Genomic DNA, 22,337 nt, shown 5'->3' on the forward strand with positions numbered 1-22,337 from the left:
CAGGTGAGGCCCTCCGTCAGCACCTGGCACGTCATTGGAGATTCTACTCTAGCAAGAGGAGGATGCCCCGAGTGTCACCGTGTCGGCTCCCTCTTCCTGCTGACACCACCCAGGCCAAGGGTGTGTCACCATGCTTGGGGCAGCAACCGTCTCCTGTCTGCTGAGCAGGGAGCCCGATGCGGGGCCCGATCCCAGGACCCCGAGATCATGACCTGAGCCGAAGGCAGACGCTTAACCGACTGAGCCACCCAGGCGCCCCATCCTGTCTCCCAGTTCTGTCCGCTCCCAGGCACCGCCTCCTCCCACCCTCCTCCTCTGCTTGCCCTCTGCCCACCTGCATTCCCCCTGCATATCTTCCCGCTGTGACCTCCCGGCTCCCCATGGCCTCCCACCTCGTAGAGCACACACTTCCCGCCTTTCGGGGCCACCAACTCGCACACTCAGCCCCCTCTCTCAGCCAAACCTTGTCTCTATCAGTTCGACTTTGCCCTTCTCTCTCCTGCTTTTGTTGGTGTTTTTCCCATCCCAGAAAGGCCCTCCCGCACCCCAAATTGGCCTGGTGGCGAGCAGCAGGGAAGGGTGGGGGGCCAAGAAACTACTCTAACAAAGCGGGGATGGACTTGAAGAGGCATTACTTGGAGGCACAAAGAGGACCTGCGCTGGGTCCAAACACACCTCCTCCGGGAGCTGGAGGGAGGCGGAGGGAGGGCGGAGTAGTGCCGCACAGAGCTCTGGCATCCTCGGGTGAACCCAAATGCTAATTTAAAATATACACAGTGTACTGCAGTTATGCAACAGGGACAACCGGGCGCCATTTGGGTCACGTTTTAAAACATCCCCTTGCACACGGGAACCAGCCGGTTTCTTCTAAGGAAACGTATGGCCATCTTTAAACACAGAGCAGGCAGGCAGAGGATCAGTCATCCTCGCCAAGGAGAAATAGCAGCAAAGCCTGTTGTATTGAGATATGTTGGGTAGCGAGATATGTAGAAGCAGTGGGAGGGGTTCACGGTCTCTGTGAGTGTGGGGGGAGGGTGTCGAGAAGATGCTCCTTTGGTTTTAAAGTCTTCTGTGCTCTTGGGATTTTTAACCATGTAGTGTATGGCGCTCATTCTTTTAAAAAAAATCAGTATAACTTCTTTCATATTTTGAGCCACGAGCAATCCATTGACACCTCTCCCATCTGTCACAGAGCCAAGTAAAGACCTTCTCCTGTTATGCTCCCTTGAACTGTGAACTTTAAAGATATCTAGTTATTTGGAGCCGCATCTAATACTTAATAGATGTGGAATTGTTTAATAAGCTAATAAAGAAAAAGGTCTGTATGTGTTTTGCCAGAATAAAAGTTTCAGCCTGTGAGCCCTTCCAGGACAGCCCTGGAGCATTTGACAATGCTTCCCCATTCCCTGGGCAGCCTCTGCCTAAAATAAGTACCAGTAAATGTCTGAACTGAATCCTGGGTTTCAACCACTGAGTCAGGGATGAGGCCTGTGGTTATGGAGGGACAGGGTGTTTCTGAAGCCCCAGGTGACATCCATTCTTTGAGTTTGGAGCATGGAGTCTGTGCCAAGCAGAGCAGTGGGGTGTGGTGTGCAGTGGCTAAACAAGGCAGACCAGGTCCTGCCTGCTTTCCTGCTACTTCTATCCTGGGGGGCGAGGCAGACCACAGACTAACAGGATCATCTCAGAGAGAGTGATAATGAATCAGGATGGGGGTGGGGTGAAGGACAGGAGGAAGCAGATGGGAGGCGAGGTCTCGGAGGCGGTGGCAAGGCGGCAAGGAATTGAGGACCAGGGACCTAGGCAAAAGGAACAGCGCATGCAAAGGCCCTGTGGAGGGTCCAGGCTGGTCTAGCGTTAGAAGCCCCCAGTGTGCGCACTCATGTGCAAAGGCTGGGGTCCAGCAGGGGAACGGTCTTTGCTTTCATGGGATTCCGAAAGGGTGAAGAGCATCCAGTGCCCACCATGGTCCGACTCCTTTGGGGGAGCTGCTCTGCACTCCTAACTCCCTTCAGCCCTTTGGAGGTCCCCCTGGGGCCTCCCTAGATTACTGCCACTGTGAGACCCTGCCGTCACTTAGAGGCACTGCTCAAACCTGCCCCTGGACTGTGATTCCAAGTCTGGCTTATTCCCTGGGGCTCAGAACACCCATCCCACACCTCCTCCCCTCTTTCTCTCCCTGCCCTTGTCCACACAATCAGAGCCCTGTCTGCACCTCCCAGGGAATAGTCTGCTTTTCACTGGCTCCGATAATGAGTCTATTTACCCCACAGGGTTAATTACAGGGTTTCCAGTTGGTGATATAGAAAGCTAAAATTTCACAGACATTGAGTCATGTGTGTTCAGAAGTCATGCCTGTGTGCATACACTATTCACTGTGTATATATAGTTATAAAATTATATATCTATATGTTTCCATTTAGACTATTTTTATATGTATATAGAAGTTTCTATTTTAACTTTTTAAGTCTCCTCTAATTTCCAAGGTCCTGACCCTAATTCCAAAGTGATGGGTTAAGAGACCCAGTTCGGTCACGTGACAGCTGCAAGACGTGGGTCAGTTATTTAAGGCCTCCAGACGGGGCTTAAACCCCACCTGTATAGTGGTGATATTAACAGTACCTACCCCAAAAGAGGATGAAAGGAGCTGTCAGGGGCAGATCATCTAGCACAGCACTTGGCACGTAGTACGCACACATTACACTTTCTCTTATACATCAGGGAGAAAAGTCTTGGAAAAGTCATACATTCATTCAACATTCTTGGGCACCTATTATGTGCCAAGGTATCACGCAAGCACTGGGACTGCAGAGAGAAATAAGGCAGTCATTACGTGCTTAGAAAGGAAGAAGTGGGTGAGTGAGTGGTTGCTGCTAACAGATGTTGGCTCACCCATCTGCCTGGGCACAGGGCGGACAGAACGACCTGCTCCCTGGGCGTGTTGGGGCCATGTGACTGGCTCTGGCCAATGAGTGTTGAATGAGAGTGAAACATGGCACTAGAAGGCGGGACCACTTACTTCCCAGGGCAGGATCTCCTTCTCTTGTCCCTGCCAACATGGCAGGAGAGATAGCCCTTGAAAACTCAGGCTCCTGAGTGACTTGGAGGAGCAGAACCCCTGCCGAGCTGGGACTGGCTCAGCAGGAAGTCATGGAGACTTGTGGTGTCTCTCACTTTGGGGTACACCAGCCTCAATGGCCCGATACACTGAGTAGACAAATCACTTCCACAGCCATCTGGCTGAGGGCAACTCATGTAACCAACTCTCTTTAAGAAGAAACGTATACCTATCTTTAACATTCTGTTTGGAAAACATCTACACCACTCTACCGGATTTCTTGTGTCTTTGTATTAATTATGGCAATATTTGAGTTACAAGACAGAAAAGCTCCTTAGAGAATCAGCTTTTTTTTTTTTTTTTTTTACTTTAACAACCACAAGTTAATATGATAAAGCGCCTAGCTGTTGATGATTATTTTTCAGGAACGTCCAGAACACAAGCAGAAGGGATGCCAGGGCCAAGTTGGCCCTCGCATTAGGTCTTGCAACTCCTTCCATGGAAGGATGTTTGCTTTGTGTCACATCCCTTTTTAAATTTTTCAGAGTAACAGAGGTGTTTTTCTCCCATCTTTTTTTTAATTTTGAAAAATTTCAAGGGGCGCCTGGGTGGGTCAGCCAGTTAAGTGTCTGCCTTCGGCTCAGGTCCTGATCCCGGGGTCCTGGGATCGAGCCCTGCATCGGGCTCCCTGCTCAGTGGGGAACCTGCTTCTCCCTCTGCCTGCTGCTCCCCCTGCTTATGCTCTCTCTCTCTCTTTTGGACAAATAAATAAATAACATCTTTAAAATAAATAAAGTCTTTAAAAAAAATTCAAGCTTACAGGAAAGTTGCAAGAACGGTGCACAGCGAATGTCCACACACCTCAGGCTCAGCGATTTGTTCTCATTTGACATTTCAGACATGTCACTCCTTCTCCCTTTTCCCCCACCCCCACCTGCAGTGGAATCTTTTTAGAAGTTGCAGGGCTAATACCAGCCCTAAACATGGTGACGTGTACCTTCCTGAAACAAGGACGTGTTCTTGCTTGACCACATAGAGTGATTACACTCAGGAATTTTAACCCCGATACAAGATTATTATCTAATATGCACTCCAGATTCAAATGTTCCCAGGTACTCTCAAAACTGTCCTTTATTCGCCTTTTAAATTTCCCCCACTCAGGATCAAGTATTGCATTTAGTTATTATGTTCCTTTCGTCTTTCGAGCAAGGACAGTCCTCTCCCCCTGTTATTAGGTCATTTCTGGCATTGCCATCTGTGAACAGTGCCGAATCAGCTTTAACTCCTGGGGAAGGCCATGCTTGGTACGGGGGGCTCAGACAGTTCTCATCAGGGACACGCTTGTTGTCCTGGATAAAGATCATTGCTAGGAGCCAGGTTGCGATGGATTTTTGCACAGCAGCATTGATTCTGTTCATCCCAAGGGTTCATCGATACCCAGTAGATTTTGGAAGCCTGGGACTGCTCTTCTCCCCGGTCCCTTTCCCTAAAACCCAAGGCATCTTCTGAGCCCAGAAGGAGATGCTGAAAGGGCCTTGGGACAAATGTCTTGGAAACAGTGAGAGAAGACACAGTCTCCTTTTGCTTGTGGTCTCTTTGAATTCTCTGTTGTGCCTCAAAAGCAGAAGGGGCTGCAGACTTGTTTAAAACTCTCACTCTCGTTCAAACTGATGCCATACACACACATCCCGTGCAAACGTTTTTCTGATGAATCTCCTGAGACCCACACCACACCTTGGGCAGAAGGACGGCAGGCGTGGGAAGACACAGAGGGATAAGCAATCTGTTCACCGCAGGGGTGAAGTTGGGGGGGGGGTAGGGATGCCTAGATTTCTAGCCACCTAAGAGGCAGAGATTTTATTTGCTCAGCACCTCAGCGAATCTCCCTAGAGAGGATTCCTTGCCCCCGAGAAGTTTCAAAGACATTTCTGTTGTCCAACAGATCATGGTCTTGACACACTACATAGCTATGGAAAATGTTTTGCTTTTTCTTAATCGACGCGCTGCACTCAGTTTATTTAGCTTCTCTGGCTTAGAGGTTTTCCAAGGCGGTATTCCTGCCGTGCAATGCCAAAGTGCCTCCATGCGGTGTCAGCACCTTCCTTGCGACAAGAACGGCCGGGTTCCTTTTTTTTTTTTTTTTTCCTTTTTTGGAGCAGTTCCCCGGTTGGCCTTCAGATGGCGCCAACACCACAGGCCCGCCCGAGCCGCGTCCAGGTGCAGGAGCCCGCGGCGCCGGGGCCAGGAGGCTGCGCGGTGGGGGTGTGGAGGGACCGCGGCGGGGGGAGTGCCTCTAATTTCTCCTGCCTTCATCATCGCTCATGATTCCAGTAACACACAGGACCCTCTGGGGCCCGATTCCGCTCTCGGCTCCGTGACCACAAGATCAGGAGGGGAAGAAATCATTAATGAATTAGAAGCCCCCCGTCCAAAATACCCTGTCAGGTTAAAGAAAAGATCGGAAATACGGTTTGTGCAAAGTCCAGGTGTGCGGAAGGTGTTGTTATAATAACCTGTGCAAACATCTCTCCCGGAGTGCCACTGAGTGGAGAAGAAACCTAATTCCAGGGGCAAAGGAAAATGTCTCTCTCACCTTTTCTATCTAGATTATAAGGATTTCTTTCCTCCCAACACCGCTGTTTTTTTTTTGGGGGGGTAATAATTTTGGCCACTCAACCTAGTGCTTTTCAGATGACATTATTTTAAACCTGGACACCTTTGTAAATACAAACTCAGACGGACACTGCCATTTTGGAATGCATTTTCCATGGTCCTCAGTATTTTTGGGTTTTGCCCTGTGCTGTGATAAAACTTTTTTTTTAAGCACCTCATAAAAGCAGAGTGAATAATATTTCTCCAGGAAGCCTACAGACCTAGGAGTGTTTCTTGATCAATAGTTTGCATTTCCAGTAAAATCGTAAGAACTCAAGGTGCCTGTCACGCAGTCCAGGAGGAAGGCATTAAAAAAAAAAAAGATGGATCTGAACATATTAAAAAATAATAAAGTCGTAGTGGGGTGGAGGAACACTCAGACCGTTCATCTGTGAGCTGAGGACTGGGAAGCTTGATTTTATTTCGTTGCAAAAAAAAAAAAATCAAGTTAGAGAAAGACTCAGAGCACCCATAAAAAAATAGCGTTTCAAAAGCAGAATATTCAAGGTACTAGGAACAGGGTTTGTATTCGCACTCTGATTTAGAATTTGCCGGGAGATAATACCATTCATAGATAATGCACGTGCATATTTATTTCTTTTGTTCCTTTATTGAAAATGAATGAGATGTCTCCAATGCCTTCTCTTCACCTCCCAAAGTTGAGTGCGGGTGGATTGTCTCACACCCTTTTCCTGGGAATCAAGTGAGCAACTGATGGAAGAGGGGAGAGGTGGGGGTAGGTAAATACAAGACTTTTATCTTTGGCCTTCCCTACCCAACCGAGGGACAACTTCCAGAAGAATTCTGACCAGTCTTCAGCCCTTCTTATGAGTGTCCTTCCCCCTTCAAGGGGAAGCGGGAAAGGGTGAGCGGAGTGTTCGAGGTTTGGAAGGAATACTCAGTCCACAAATAAACTAACTTTCCGGGGTACCCGGAGGAGAGGGGAGAGCTTTGAAGGGCGAAGACTTCGAGTCACTCCAGGTCAATATCCCGACTGCATAACCTCTGGAGGTGTCTTAACCGTTTGCGATCACTTACCCCGTCCTCCCACGGAGCCCTGGTGCCCAAATCACCTTATCAAACACCAACCAAACAAAAAGGACGACGGACTGAAAGTCAACTTGGAGAGTCCCTAGGGGCTTTGCCGGGAGCGGGAGGTGGGGACTGCGCCCCGAGGTTGGCGATCCAGCGGACGGGGCTGGGGGCAGCTTCCTCGCCCGGAGCCCGCCCTGTGCCGGCGCCACGGACGCGCGTCTTGGGGCGCAGCCCCCGCGGAAAGCAGGCTTGGGTTTCTCCTCGCGGGCAGAGGAGCCCCAGCTCTGCCTGGGCCGGGTGGCTGGCTGCATTGTTCCCGTCTTTGGGGAGCGCGGGAGTCAGTTTGTCAAAGGGGATTTATCTCTGGGAAAAGGGAAAGGCACTGCAAAGCTGGAGAAGGTGGGCTGCAAGCATCTACGCGGGAGGGGAATGGGAGAAATTAGCGGAACTATTCCACTCTCTTTCTCCAAACCCTACAAAACTGCTCACGGTGACGCGGACGATTTACCGAATCTACAGCGCACTTGAGGATTAAATTCTAAAGATACTGCTGCTTTCCTCACTCCGCCTTTCCCCTATAGACGCCACGGCCTGCCTCCCCCTGTGGAGGTGAGGGACATTCATTCAGTTTTTATAATTTGCCTCTAAAAGCTTTTAGGTTATTCTTGACGGCCCTGAACCTGGAAACCCTCTGTTGAAAATTAATGATTTTTTTTTTTTTTGCTTAAATGATGACAACATCCAGGGGAGGCCCCTTCCATACCAATCCAGCACACTTGCTTTGAATCCATTACACCTTGGCCCCGATAATTAGGAAATCTAATTATTCGCCTCATCACTCATTAATAAGAAAAATAGTCCCAGGGTCTTTGCTACTCACAGGGTCTTTGGGGAGATATCGACTACATTAATCAATTCGATTTTATATTTCAAACTAACTTTTATCTGCAAAGGAGCATGGGGTTTTGGTTTTGTTGGGTTTTTGTTTTGTTTTGTTTTGTTTTGTTTTGTTTTGTTTTGTTTGCTCTGGGCATGTGGGTCCATGAACCAAAATGTGATAATAGAATAAATCTTAATAAGATATCAATCTTTTTTAAAAATCTTTTCAAGTTAAGACAAACTGCAGAAAAGTCTGGTTCTGAGCAGCGGGGTCTTAGAGCCGACGGATTCCGGCGCTCCTCGCCCTGATTGGTGCCAACTCCCCACAGCTGCCGGGTTATTGGTCCGAAGTTCCCGGAGGGGGCGTGGCCGGAGGAAAGTAAAAACTTGCTTTCAGCAAGAAGACTTTTGGAAACTTTTCCCAATCCCTAAAAGGGACTTTGCCTCTTTTTCCGGGCTCGGCAGGGCAGCCACTCTGGACCCCGGCTCGCTGACCCTCAGGGCTGCCTCTTTGCTGGGGGGCTAGGAGAACCGCCTTCCTCCTCCCGGCGCGGACAGAGCGGCCGGCCTCGGTCCACTGCGCGCGTGGCGTCTCCACTGCGTCCCCGGCCGCCAGCTCCGGCTGCCACCGGCCGGTCCCGAGAGCAAGCGATCGAGCAGGGGCCGGCGCTGCGCTCGCCGGGGCGCGCCCTCCAGGATGCCGATCCGCCCGGTCCGCTGACAACGAGCGTCCCTTCTCCGCGCTCAGGCGCGCGCCGAGTGCCGGAGCCTCCCCCACCTCGCCCCCAAGGCTTCCCGGCGCCTGGGGCTCCCCCCGCCGGCTCCCTTCCTCTCGCTCTCTCGCTCCCTCGCTCTCTCCCGCTCTCGCAGGGCCTTCCTCACGGTGCGTGCGCGCAGGCGGCGGCGAGCCGTCTCGGACGCAGCATGCAGGCGCGCTACTCGGTGTCCGACCCCAACGCCTTGGGAGTGGTGCCCTACTTGAGCGAGCAAAATTACTACCGGGCGGCGGGCAGCTACGGCGGCATGGCCAGCCCCATGGGCGTCTACTCCGGCCACCCGGAGCAGTACGGCGCGAGCATGGGCCGCTCCTACGCGCCCTACCACCACCACCAGCCCGCGGCGCCCAAGGACCTCGTAAAGCCGCCCTACAGCTACATCGCGCTCATAACCATGGCGATCCAGAACGCGCCCGAGAAGAAGATCACCCTGAACGGCATCTACCAGTTCATCATGGACCGTTTCCCCTTCTACCGGGAGAACAAGCAGGGCTGGCAGAACAGCATCCGCCACAACCTCTCGCTCAACGAATGCTTTGTCAAGGTGCCCCGCGACGACAAGAAACCAGGCAAGGGCAGCTACTGGACGCTGGACCCGGACTCCTACAACATGTTCGAGAACGGCAGCTTCCTGCGGCGCCGCCGGCGCTTCAAGAAAAAGGACGTGCCCAAGGAGAAGGAGGAGCGGGCCCACCTCAAGGAGCCGCCCCCGGCGGCGGGCAAGGGCGCCCCGGCCGGGCCCCCTCTAGCGGACGCCCCCAAGGAGGTCGAGAAGAAGGTGGTGATCAAGAGCGAGGCGGCGTCGCCGGCGCTGCCGGTCATCACCAAGGTGGAGACGCTGAGCCCCGAAAGCGCGCTGCAGGGCAGCCCGCGCAGCCCGGCCTCCACGCCCGCCGGTTCCCCCGACGGCTCGCTACCCGAGCACCACGCTGGCGCGCCCAACGGGCTGCCCGGCTTCAGCGTGGAGAACATCATGACGCTGCGAACGTCGCCGCCGGGAGGCGAGCTGAGCCCCGCGTCGGGGCGCGCGGGCCTGGTGGTGCCGCCACTGGCGCTGTCCTACGCCACCGCGCCGCCCGCCGCCTACGGCCAGCCGTGCACGCAGGGCCTGGAGGCCGGGGGCGCCGGGGGCTACCAGTGCAGCATGCGCGCCATGAGCCTGTACACCGGTGCCGAGCGGCCCGCGCACATGTGCGTCCCGCCCGCGCTGGACGAGGCCCTCTCGGACCACCCGAGCGGCCCCACGTCGCCCCTGAGCGCCCTCAACCTCGCCGCCGGCCAGGAGGGCGCGCTCGCCGCCGCGGGCCACCACCACCACCAGCATCACGGCCACCACCACCCGCAGGCGCCGCCGCCCCCGCCGGCTCCCCAGCCCCAGCCGGCGCCACAGCCCGGGGCCGCCGCGGCTCAGGCGGCCTCCTGGTATCTCAACCACAGCGGGGACCTGAACCACCTCCCGGGCCACACGTTCGCGGCCCAGCAGCAGACTTTCCCCAACGTCCGGGAGATGTTCAATTCCCACCGGCTGGGGATGGAGAACTCGACCCTCGGGGAACCGCAGGTGAGCACCAACGCGAGCTGTCAGCTGCCCTACAGATCCACGCCGTCTCTCTACCGCCACGCCGCCCCCTATTCCTATGACTGCACGAAATACTGACCTGCCTGGCCCGCTCCGGCTTCGCCTCCCACACCCGGACCTCTCAGACCGTTCAGGCTGCAGAGACGCAAAAAGAACCAAAACATGCCCACCAGCTTTTTCTCAGACCCAGGAGCAGAGAGAGCGCGCGCCAGCCTCAGCCCTCTGTGAAGCTGCAGGTAACTTTAATTCGCTGCCCGGTTTCCGAGATCCTAAGAAGCCCCGGTAAAGGGACGCAGCCCAGCGAAATGAATATTGATTTTAAACCCCCCTCCCCTACCAGGATGGTTGTGCTCACTGCTCCAGCTGGGGTTTCAAAAATTAAGTTACGGACCAAATCCCATAGAGACCCAGTAATGACTCTCTGTAGAGACCTCCATAGGTCTATGGGGGCCTCTATAGATTCCGTTTGTGCTGTGTGTAATTTTAAATTTCTCTAACCGTGCTGTACAAATGTGTGGATTTGTAATCAGGCTATTTTGTTGTTGTTCAGAGCCATTAATATAATATTTAAAGTTGAGTTCACTGGATAATTTTTTTCATCTTGCCCAACCATTTCTAACTGCCAAAATGAAAATTCAAGAAACCTATGTGGGGTTTTTACCCCCTGTACACTTACGAGATATAATTTTTTTCCCCCGGTGGTAGGTCTTTTACAAAACAAGGAAATAATTTATTTTTTTGTTGTTGGCGGATAAAGAAGTCAAGTATCTGATACTTTTTATTTACAAAGTGTGATGGTTTTGTATAGTAGATTCCTCCCCGAGCATTCCTAAAAGAAAAAAAAAACTTTAAAAATTTAACTTCACCTGTGTTTGTCTTATGTGGTCTTAATTGTTGTACTTACCTTAAAATAAACCCATGTTGTTTCTCTGCCCAAAGTCCGGACAGTGTGTTTGTGTTCTCGCCTTTTTAAAAAACAAGGTGCGTTTGCAAATCCACCTGTTTTGATTATTTTTGTTACACAGGTGGGTAAACTCATAGAGGTATACAGAGGATCACAGAGGAATGGGGGCACTCCCCTATTGTCTTGTTAGTGATGAAAAAGACTTTCTATTAATTTAGAGCCCACCCTGGCCTAGGCAGTGGAGAAACAGCCCTGGTTGGATGTGGCTGCCTGAAGGACTGGGTGCAGTCCCGTCATTTGCTGTGACTGCTTTTTGCTAAATGCAACAAAACATGCCGATTGTCAAAACAAAGAGTACCATTACACCTCATTGTCCAGACATCCCCAAAAGAGGAGGCAAAGGAGGAGAAAGATAAGTGTGTTCCATTAGCTAACTCCTAAGAACCAGGGAGTCCTGCTTTCCCTCCATTTCCTAAAATGCGGACTTCCTTCCCCATCGTAATGGTTTTCCAGAAAAGAATCTGAAGTGGGCAGGAGAAGGTCCAAAGAAGATTGATTCTGGAGCATTTAATGACCATTCCTGGCAGTGGCTAGATCAGAGTTGGATTTCAGAACCTCTTTACTTCTTGATTTGATTTCTTAATCCTTACCCTATTGCAGTGAAAAATTGTAAAGGCTCATTGGCCTTCAAGAATAATTGGTAGTGCTTTTAGAGTTCTAAATTTATCAACTCTCAGGACTTTAAGTAATACGGAGATTATTTGCCTTTCCAATTTTGAGATCTTGTCTTTAAAAAATTTTTAATAGCGATGAAACCATTGTGAGGTATGCCTGGGGCAGGGGGATGGTTTTATTATCTGTTTCACTGGCCCAAACGCACAACTCCCCTGCTGGTCTCTGCGTGTGAACTTTGAGGCCAGAGCTCCAAGTTGGGAATGAGTTTCCCACCCAAGTAGGTGAGCTGTACTTTGCTAAGAGTGAAGCTCCTTGTGAACTTAACATTTCAGGTGACGATGAGTTTTCCAAAAAGTGATTTTCCTTGATGCAGTGGCACTGAACATAACCTGGGTTTGGGTTGTTGTTTTAACCATGGCAGTTTGTCTGTAAGTCAGGCTGATATGGAACTGGGGGACGTGTGAGTATAATACATTTCCCCATATGTGCAACACAGATTCTTTTCGATCTGTAGCCCCAGAGGTGGCTGGCGGGTAAGACATAAATGCAGCATTTTATTCCTTTTCCTAGTGCTCAGGATCGGGGAGCCCCTGTGCTTGCTGCTTGACCTCCAGCAGGCCCCCAGGCCCCCTTGCTTTGGTTGAGTGAGCTGGACCAGCCAGCTAGGAAAGAGAGGGAGACAGAGAGTCCCCTATCCCGCGGCAGAAGAGGTCAACCCTCCTTGCCCAGCTCGGTACTCTGGTTCTATTTTGCTCCTGTTCTTAAGATGATGTTTGCCGCGGGATTAGAGGAGAGTAGTCTGGCTGGCTTTCTCCTTCCCCAGATTTTTCCTAAGAGTCCGCCCTGAAAGCTTGCCCTCATCTCAAGATTCGGAATTCAGATGAGGTCTGAGAGACACACGGGAAATAAAGGAGAGAAGTGGGAAAGAATTGGGTTAGAGATCCAGGCTGCCGCTGAAGCCACACTGGGATCTTCTATCTTTGGGGTGGCTTCTGAAAGAAATCCCTGTATGCGGGCCAGTCACCCAAGTGAGTAGCTCAAGAAGGGCCCCCCTCCCACCCATAGAGGCCATGGCCAGGGGTCCTTCCATTTCCCTAGGAACGTGGGCAGCTCGAGGGATGGCGTTTGGGCTTTATCCAGGCCTCTGGAGGCGGCAGAGGGGAGGGGTGTGTAAGGCCTGGGCGCGCTGGGACGCCCCTGCCCCGAAAGCTTCCTGAGTCTGAGGCCCCGGGGGCCAGGGTAGGGGCCGGTAAGCTCCGCCAGAAGGCCGGCCCTGTGTGCTAGGCGCTGCGCTCAGAGCTCCCTGGGCTCAGCACCCCCACAGTCATTCGGACTTCAGGCCTAGGGACTGAGCGGCCTCAGGGCGTCGGTTGCTTCCCCCGCGGGGTTGGGGCGTCCAGCAGCGCCAAGCTGAGCATCGCGGGGCGGAGGCGATCCGGGCCGCGTTGCGGGTGGCCGCCGCCCCTGCGTGTCTGTTGCCCCGCGCGCGCAAAGACTGCGCTCAGGGCGTAGACTGTCCTTGCTCCACGTATTCGCTCGTCTCCCGTCGCTTGGGCCGCTCGACTCTCGGGAGGCCCAGGGCCGATTAGGAAAAGGGGAAAGGAGGTCGGGGATGGAAGGGCCAGAGTGTTGGTCGCAGGCGGCCAGGGCTCCTGGCCGAGCTGCTCTGCGGTCCAGTCGGCCAGGCGCAATTTGCACGAAGGCACGTCCGATAATCGCGTTCCTTCCTGATCCAGTAACACGGAGCTAGCTCGGCAGGTCTCAAAGATACTGCAAATAAAATGCAAGCAACCCCAACACCGCGGGAGAGACCACTGCCGGTAGAGTTAACCCTGCCTGCCCTCTAATGGCCTTGGCTGCGACTGTTTCTAACCAGGGTCCTGTTTGGACAGACATGGGCCGCTGGGAAAGACTCCGTGGTTTCTGAGAATCCCGCACGTTCCCAGCCCCACGGAGCCTGCTTCTTGTAAGACTCCAAGACATGCCCCAAGCTCACAGCTTTCCTGGAGAGGGACTGTTGTATGTGGGCCCAGCCCAGGCCTCTCTCCCCAGACCGGACTTGAGTCTGCGGCCAGGTGGTCTTCATCCCCTGGCTCAATGGCCTGTCCCCACCCACACCAAAATCAGTGGTGACCCGTGTCCTCTAACTGCTGGCGCACCGGGCTAGGAACTGGAAGACCAGGTGATACTGTGAGAACAAACAACTTCCCTCCCTGGACTCAGTCTTCTCATCTGTAAAATGACCAGGTGCGTGTAAGGGCATTTGGGGCAGCCCAGCACTTTCCTTTTTGGCAGAGCCACGCTCTCATGGTGGGCCCTCACTTATCCCCACTCCCCTACCTGGCTGGCAAGAAATGAAGGTCAGAAGTGGGAGGGAGGAGCAAACGTGGGGTCCTGGGAACTTTGGTGCTTGGCTCATTAATCTTTCGGGGTCCATCTCCTCTCCTTTACCCCAAGAGTGCGTGGGGTTGCCTTTGGGCCTGGGAGAGGCTTGTGAGCTGCATCCAAAGCAGAGAGAGCAGAGTTCCCAGATCCCCCGTGGAAACTAGCCCTGGTACCCGAGCACTTGCCTTGTCACTCCTCACCCCTACCCCAAATCCAAAACGCTGAACAGGGTGTTGGCCAGTGTTGGTGTGATTGGAATTCATTGATAACCATAAACCTGAGGTGGGCGGAGACAGCCGAACCGAGAAGAGACCCGTTAATTAACGGGCAGAACCAAGTTTCTCAAAATGTGTTTGGGTCTTGGAACCTGTGCCTGGTGCCTCAGGGTGGCATGGGTACCTGTGTCGTCCCCGTGGGGACACTCCTGACTCTCAGGGTGTGGTGGACATGGAGAGAGACCTTAGGTCTCACCTTGGGTGCAGCTAGGCCAGGGATGGCTGGGGGGTTCGACTCTAGGTGAGCGGGACCCACAGGGCCAGGGCCACCAGAGAGGGCCTTTTGGCACCACATACTCGAAATGCTTTCCCAAACTCTGAGCATTCCCTGCTGCCTCGTTTTTGCATGGCCTCGGCTCGCCAAGGCATTTGAAATGTTTGCTTTTTGACAGAGGCATGTAGGGAAGGGGGTGGGATGTTTCGGCGAGTTTGCAGTGAGGACAGCCACTGGGTCCGAATGGACGTCCCTGTCTTGATTTGTGCCAGCCTGTTCCGGGCTTTGGTGACATCCCTGCTTCACGGCGAACACAGAAGGACATAGCCCGTGTAGAGTGTGATTCTCAAATGTGTAGCTCTGGCGCTGAGGTGGTTGTGCTAGTGGTAGACTGGTGGGCGTGCGCGTGACTGTGTGCATGCGTGTGTGCGTGTGTGGGTGCGCGTGTGCATGTGTGTGCATGTGTTTGTGTGTGAAAAGCTGGCGTGAAGCAACGGGGGTGGGCTGGCAGATGGACTAGCTCCCTGGCCACACAGGCCCCTTTAAGGAGATGGGGTTGGGGAGCTTGGGGAAGGCTGCCCCAGCCTGGGGGACAGCTTTGTGCTCAGTCTGTCTGCCCACCCAGGCTGGAGGTCACAGAGGCCAGAGAGGCCCCTTTGACCCCTGGCTTAGTGGCCCTGGGCCCTGGGTCTTACCTTTCCCAATGGCCCCATGGGGGCTCTCTCTCTGCCTGCCTGTTGTTTTTACAGGCCGCCCCTTCAACCGAGCTTCTAAGCCGAATCCACATGCACCAACTCAGGGCCTCCTCACAGGCCAATGGAGGGTTTGCATGACCTCGGCCATGCTCCCTCAAGCTCCCTGGGCCCATTTCTCAACTGAGAAGTGATGGGATCATCAAATGTATGTATGAACCCAACACATGTCAGGGAAGTCCTTTGCTAGTGCCCTGGCCACAGGGAGGACTCCCTGTGAGCTGTCGGGATTCACCCCAACACCAGGAGAACCCTGATTCTTTGGTCTCAGGTGACTGTGTGTGTCAGGCTGCTTGCTGATATGCCCTAACCACCCCTGTTTTAGACTTTTAAAATTACTGCTGGAACAAGATGAGCTCTCAAGAAATCTGTAATTTGGAGAATCCTGCCCTGCTCTCCGGGCTTCAGCCGACTGGCTGAGTGTTACATTCATGGCTCACTTCCCCCAAGAGAAGCAGCAGAAGACCGTGCTCCAGACACACCTCCCGGAGCCTCTGCGGACACCTGAGGATGTCAGACCTCAGAGAATCCACCTTTGCAGGAAACCTTGTGTGTTCCGACACCCTGTTCGGCTACTTATGGCCTCCACCGTCTGGGGTGTTCACTGCCCATTCCAAATCTCATTTGTAAAATGGGCGAATGCATCACCACTGTCTTTCATAGATGTTGTGAGGGTTCTTGAGAGAGAGCTTCCACGGGGCCCCTGGCATCCACACACAGTAGTCCTATTATAATGGGATGGTTCTCTTGTTTTTGCAACACTTCCTCGTGTTAACTTCCTGGCCTTGGTGTCCTGGTCCACAGAATGGGAATGATGAAGACTCCTGTTTCTTAGAGCTAAGAGGAGAAGTGACTTAATCCAAGGGACATCTTAGGAGGGTACCAGCACATAGGAGCGTTCAAGACATCTTAGTTATTGCTATTGTCCTGGTCATCACCATCTCCAATGTGTTTACGGTGTCAGTAAGGTGAACCGGCTGAGTGGGTCCTGTAACTTCCCACTGTCTCCTCACACCCACTGCAAGCATGGGAGATCGTTCCTTCGTGTATATATACCTTGTCAACTGTCTTCGCTCGGAGAAAAGTGATGCCAATATTTGGGAGGTGACACAGATCATCCTTAACTTGAGTATTTGCTTTTCAGTTGACTTGAGGAGCAGAGGAAGGGTAGATACCTCCGGGCGGGGGGGGGAGGGGGTATAGGAAGACCTCCTGTCTCTCCCCTGCCCTCAGCCTTTTTCTCTGAGGCCTCTCTCTTGGTCCTGCCGGGTGCCTGGCCTCTGCTCAGCCCGCCCAAGGAGCAGGCTTTCTCCCTGGGGGCTGGGAACTGTACTCTCTGCCCTCATCCCACGCTAACCCCAGAGTAGGAACCCCTCGCGGTCCTTGCAGGAGCATCCGGGCAGGCTGGAAATCTCAGGGCTTTGCTGTGGGCTGGGAGATGTGCGGGCACTGACTGCAGAGAAGAATGCATGTTTGGGGCGATGGGAAGACTACGAGCCTAGGGAGAACTTTCAGTGTCCCCATCTGGCTCTCTCGGATACCCAGTTGTCCTGGCTGTCTCCCAGGCTCTTGGGCGCCCCCTCACCCCCAGCCGGCCTCAGATAGGGCCTCAACACACCGAGCTTCCGCACGAGGGCGCATCCGCACTCGGCCGCCAGAGGCTTGTGCCATCCACTCCCCGGAAATATGCCCCTGCGCGGGGCTCCTCCCTACAGCGGGCTCCTCCTAGGCTCAAGTTACAAACTCCTAGCCTGGGAGCCCAGGATTCGACCCCACGCAGGAGCCGGGTTGGGGCGCCACGCAGTTCTACTGCTGGAAGGAGCCTCCCGGAGATGCTGCAAATCTGCAAACGCGAGGGGCTGGACTTGCCTCTCCAGACCGCGACTAGAAGCTGGGTTTTTTTTTTTTTTTTCCCCTTTCTTTCTGTCTTTACTATCAGTGCCCCGCCCACCAGCCTCCCGGTCTCCGCCTGCGTCCGGCCCATGCCCAAATTGGGCGGTGTTTATTATTGTATGAATTCAAGCTCGGATTTGCCTTGGAGTTTAGAAGTAGTGCAGCGGAGGCGCGCCTTTCGGGAGAGGCAGGGATGCGCCTGCTGGACTTCGGGTGCCGGGCAAGCTCCAGGGAGGGCTCCGGGTGCGGAGGGGTTGGTGCGTAGTGACACCCATTTGTCTCCTCCTCTGGGTCTGTTAGAGCGGGAGCTGAGGTTGGACATCGAACTCGATCCAAGTTTGAACTTGCCGGGGGCGCGCTGGTCTGGAGAGGTTGGGTGACCCCGGGGACTAGGGAACTGCGGGTTGCATCCGCTCGGGCACTGAGGTGTCCCCCCCCACCCCAGGGTTGAAAGGGGTGCTCTGGTGAGATCTAGAGATCCAGAGAGAGGACAGCGCCCCGCCCCCTCCTGGCTAGAGGGCCATCCTCAACACCTAGGCCAGAGCCAGGCTGGGCTGGTCGGTTGGCCTAAGTTAGAAAAGCAGCACCTGGGAGGGAGGCCCAGAGGTGCCCCAGCGCCTGGCCTGGCGCTCCCTCAAGCTACACCTGCACCCAAACTGGTTTTTCCACCCTGATTTTGACTTCCTATGGCCTGTGTCAAACTTACCCACTTCCCTGCTATCTGGAACCCCTGAACATAGGGGTTACTCTATGGATTCCCCATTTTGGAGTGGGATTGTCCTGGCTTTCCCTTGTCCAGGGGTGACCTGGCCTTTAGCAAGCAGATGTCCTCTCGCTGCTGACATGCCCCGCCCCATGCACCATAGTGCCTCTCGTTCCCTTCCCTGCGGAGCAGGGCCCTGGGCCATTCCTATGCCCACCTGCCGCCCTCACCCCTCCCTCTCTTCTTTGGCATCCCCACACGGTTTACTCAATGAAACGCTAATTCAATTAACCCAAGTGTGTTTTTTTTTTCTTTTAAAAAATATTCAGCAGAGATCATAAACAGGAACTAGTGGTGCATTAGCCCCCCCCGCCCCCACACCCACTGCCTCGGTGGGACAGAAGCCCGCTCCTTCTCAATCGGCATCATTCAGGGTTTTGATTCAAAGCATGACGTAGCTGAATGTAAAATGAGACAGGGTGGGGGTGCTTACACCCCAGGGTGAGTGGGTGGGGGGGTGGGTGGAGAGCAAGCAGGCTTCCCAAATGCTTAATGTAATCACGGGCCAGCTGCGTGCACTTGTAAAGTTGTTATAACCCCCCTCCTTGTTATAAACAGGAAAGCGTAGAATATAAAGCAAGAGACCCGCATTCACAAATACCAGCTCTCCGGCGACAGCTGCCAAATTCCCCTTTTATGGTGTTCCTTGCTTGCAACCTCAGTCCCATCAGAAAGACCTCAGCTTCTCCCCCCTGACCTCTCCAAATGGGTTTATTTTGGAACTACCCTCAACCAAGCCGTGGCCCAGGTACCCCCGCCCTCTCTAGCTCCCCAGTACCCTGTGCCTTGGCTTCCGGAGAAGCTGGGCTCCTGGAGGCCTCTTCTGGGTCCCCAGGGAGCCCCTGGAGGTAGAGGCTGGCCCACTCCGGGATACCAGGCCCCGCGGGTGAGCGCCTCTAGTTCCTGCAGGGCATCCCGATAGTTTCTCCAAGGAGGGCTGCCACCTCTTCTCCCAAGACTCCCAGACCTCTTAAATAGACACGCCGCTCCCCCCACCCAAATATCTAAATGCTTTCAAAGACCTCAGGAGGCATTCTATGAGACGGTTCCATCTCCACATCTATGAAGGCTGAGAGAAGAAAAGACCTTTTGTGGGAGGCTCAGGATAACTGGGCTCCCCCAGGCCAGCAGTGAAACTCCCCCCTGCGCCCCCACCCCATCCCCACCTCTCCTTCCTGGCCCGGCAGACCCCGCTCCCAGCCACCGTGGTCCACATCCTGCCTCACTGACTGTGTGTGCTTACAGCGTCAAGGGGTGGACGTGATATTTCAAACATCAGATCAGTGCGTTTATATATTGGGTGCCCGGAAATTTTTCCAAATAAACACAGCTTGATTCAACTTGGGTGGGCGGACTTATCAACAGACTAATTCTATAAACAAATGAAGGAATAGCCCTGAAACCGATTGGCTGGTATCAAAAAGACACGTGGAGGGAAAAGCTTGGAGTTTTTCAGCAATGAAATTTTAATTAATGTGGGTGGGCTGAGCACACAACGACTGTTTATCATAGACAATTTATTTTCCAGCGCTAAGTCAACATATAATAGCAAACTTACAACAATTATTTAACATTTTTAAAGCCATGAAGGGACAGAGCACGGAGCGGCCAGGGAGAGCGGCAGAGCGGGAGGCAGACGCACCGCGGGCTCCCCCGGAGGGCCCTCGCGGCGCGGGGCGCAGTCCCTAAGCCGCTGGGTCGCCTGCGTCGCGGGGAGCGCAGCGCTGGGCTCCGGCTCGCCATGAGCCACTTCTTCGGTCCCCGGCTGCCTGCTCTGGCCGCCTCACCCATGCTCTATCTGTACGGCCCCGAGAGACCCGGGCTACCGCTGGCCTTCGCCCCCGCGGCCGCTCTGGCCGCCTCGGGCCGGGCGGAGCCCCCCCAGAAGCCGCCCTACAGCTACATCGCGCTCATAGCCATGGCCATCCAGGACGCGCCCGAGCAGAGAGTCACGCTGAACGGCATCTACCAGTTCATCATGGACCGCTTCCCTTTCTACCACGACAACCGGCAGGGCTGGCAGAACAGCATCCGCCACAACCTCTCGCTCAACGACTGCTTCGTCAAGGTGCCCCGCGAGAAGGGGCGGCCAGGCAAGGGCAGCTACTGGACGCTGGACCCTCGCTGCCTGGATATGTTCGAGAATGGCAACTACCGGCGCCGGAAGAGGAAGCCCAAGCCAGGCCCAGGGGCCCCGGAGGCCAAGCGGGCCCGCGCCGAGACGCAGGAGCGCGGCTCCGAGGCGCAGCCTCCCGCAGGGCGCCGCGGCGGCCCCGCGACCCCCCGCCAGGAGGGAGCGCCCGCGCGCCCCTCGCCCCTGCTGGACGGCTCCTCTCCGCCGGCGCCCCTCCACTGGCCTGGGCCCGCGTCCCCGGAGGAGGACGCAGGCGACGCTGTCCAGGGCGCAGCGGCCTTGGCCGTAGGCCAGCCAGCGCGCACAGTGGATGGCCCGGGGTCCCCTCCGCGTCCTGCTTCCCACGGCTCTCCGAAGAGCTCCGACAAATCCAAGGGCTTCAGCATAGACAGCATCCTGGCAGGACGGCAGGGTCAGAAGCCCGCCGGAGGGGTCGAGCTCCTGGGGGGCGCCAAGCCAGGGCCCGGCAGCTGTATGGGTGCCTCGCTTCTGGCCACCCCCTCAAGCCTCCGTCCGCCTTTCAACGCTTCCCTGATGCTCGACCCGCACGTCCAGGGCCGCTTTTACCAGCTCGGGATCCCTTTCCTCTCCTATTTCCCTCTGCAGCTTCCCGACACGGTGCTTCATTTCCAGTAAAGCAAACAGTGACGGGGGCCTTCCCCTACCCTGGGCTGACCTTGTGAGCGACCAGGGGCCTAATCGCTGGGGGAAGGAGGCACGTTTTTGTTTTGTTTTTGTTTTTGTTTTTGAATGATCTTTTCTTCTGCAACGTGTGGATCCTGGGAAGTGTTACCAACTTTTGCACGCAGGTGGGCAGGGTCTCCTGCCTCCTCCGAGGTGAGGCGGACTTTCCCAGAACCCGGAGCACCTCCGGAGATTTAAAAGACCTTGCCTGGCTAGGACTTGGGCATCTCAGACCTCCTACCGCCAGAGCAGGAGAATTCCTTGACCTTAGGTCAGTCTAAGGGTGTGGTCTTCCATGCCCAGCACAGGTCCTTCATGTCCAGAGCAGCAAGGGCCCAGACAACCAGGGAGCAGGACCTCGAAGGACATGGTGGGGTGCTTTCAAACAGAGCCACATTGTGACTGTGGTCAGCTCAGTCGTGGGTTGTCACTGTGGCTCAGGCCTTGGCTCTGAGTCCATGGGGTGGTGGGTGTTCACAGCTGGGTTTGTCCTTGAAGTCCAGTTGTGGGGACACTGGCAGTGACCCCTGTGTTTCAGGTTCTTTGGGAGATCTAGGGCCTGGTGAGGATTTACAACAAATGTCCAAGTGGAAGCTAAGAAACCACACTTTTATTTTAAATAGAGAATTTCTCTCTTTTTTCTTTCTAGACAGTAAAAGGAATATGCTATGTTCTTTGGCTAGATGCTTGACTCTTTTTACTACAACGATTGCCCTGTGAAAATGTCTACAGTAACAACCTCTATTAAGAAAGTACACTCTATATAATAGCATTTTGTTGCATTATGATAGCCCGATAGTCAGTACCCATGATCTCCAAGACGTGTTACCAACATTAGCAGCCGTCCTGTCTTGTTGCTTTTGTTTTTAAGGGATCAAAAGATAGCAGAGGACACCGGAAGTGTGTGAGGGGGAGGGAAGGTGTCTTAGACTCAGAAGATTTTCCATTTGCATGTTTTTTCAAGATCTAGGTTTGATTTTTGCTACATTTTCCAGAATTGTGTAGTAAAGGACCACCTTTAATCCAAAAAGTTGGATGAAACAAACACAAAAGGCAGATACTGGGAGAGAGATGGGTCATCCTGGGCAGAGAAAGGGAATCTTCTGATATCTGCTGGAGGGTGTCTCTCTGGACCCCAAAGAACAGGAAGCTCAGCCAGAGGATTCTTTCAGACATTCCCAGCTGATGGCATCCCAGCCCGCACCCAGCTCTTCCCTCCAAGCCCCTTCCCCGGGTGGGCGGGCCTAGAGCCAGCAGCTAAATAAACACCTTATGGAGGTGACTGGAAATCTGGGGGGTGGGGAGCAGGAAGATCGGGAGGGGGGCGGGGGGAGGGCTCTGCAACAAAGATCTGGTTAAGACGATGGAGATTTTTACAGCCCAGTTCAGCTTGGAACTTTTGGGAAGTGCATCTAACCCCTTACAGTATTTCTCTTTGGGTTGCCTTGGGTGGGAAACTGAATTTCCTGAACCTCTAGGCTATTTTAATTTTATCTGATGTGGGAAAGACTCAGTAAGTCATGAGAGTTCTGGAGGTAGGCTGCAACAGATCTTCCAAATAACTTTTAATTTCCAGGACTTAGCTAAAGATGAACACAAACTTTACAGCAAGAGAGCCTATCGGTTAATATATCCGAAAGGACATTCCAGACAAGTGTAATAATTTAATAATTAGTAAG

The 22,337-nt window shown here is 53.9% G+C and overlaps 2 protein-coding genes across 2 annotated transcripts; both read left to right on the plus strand.

The window, feature by feature from the left end:
• The first annotated feature begins 8,100 nt into the window (after positions 1 to 8,100).
• Positions 8,101 to 10,904, plus strand: FOXC2 (forkhead box C2). Its single transcript, XM_025860348.2, has one exon. It carries the CDS (start codon positions 8,549 to 8,551, stop codon positions 10,055 to 10,057), a length of 1,509 nt encoding a protein of 502 aa, XP_025716133.1. The 5' UTR covers positions 8,101 to 8,548; the 3' UTR covers positions 10,058 to 10,904.
• Positions 10,905 to 19,434: 8,530 nt separating this feature from the next.
• FOXL1 (forkhead box L1) lies at positions 19,435 to 21,939 on the plus strand. The gene has a single exon (XM_025860379.2). The coding sequence runs from the start codon at positions 19,582 to 19,584 to the stop codon at positions 20,608 to 20,610; it is 1,029 nt and encodes a 342-aa protein (XP_025716164.1). The 5' UTR covers positions 19,435 to 19,581; the 3' UTR covers positions 20,611 to 21,939.
• The last annotated feature ends 398 nt before the right edge of the window (positions 21,940 to 22,337 follow it).

This window comes from Callorhinus ursinus, unplaced genomic scaffold (assembly GCF_003265705.2).
Source record: "Callorhinus ursinus isolate GAN/ISIS: 27379988/994484 unplaced genomic scaffold, GSC_fseal_2.0 scaffold46, whole genome shotgun sequence".
Lineage (NCBI taxonomy): Eukaryota > Metazoa > Chordata > Mammalia > Carnivora > Otariidae > Callorhinus > Callorhinus ursinus.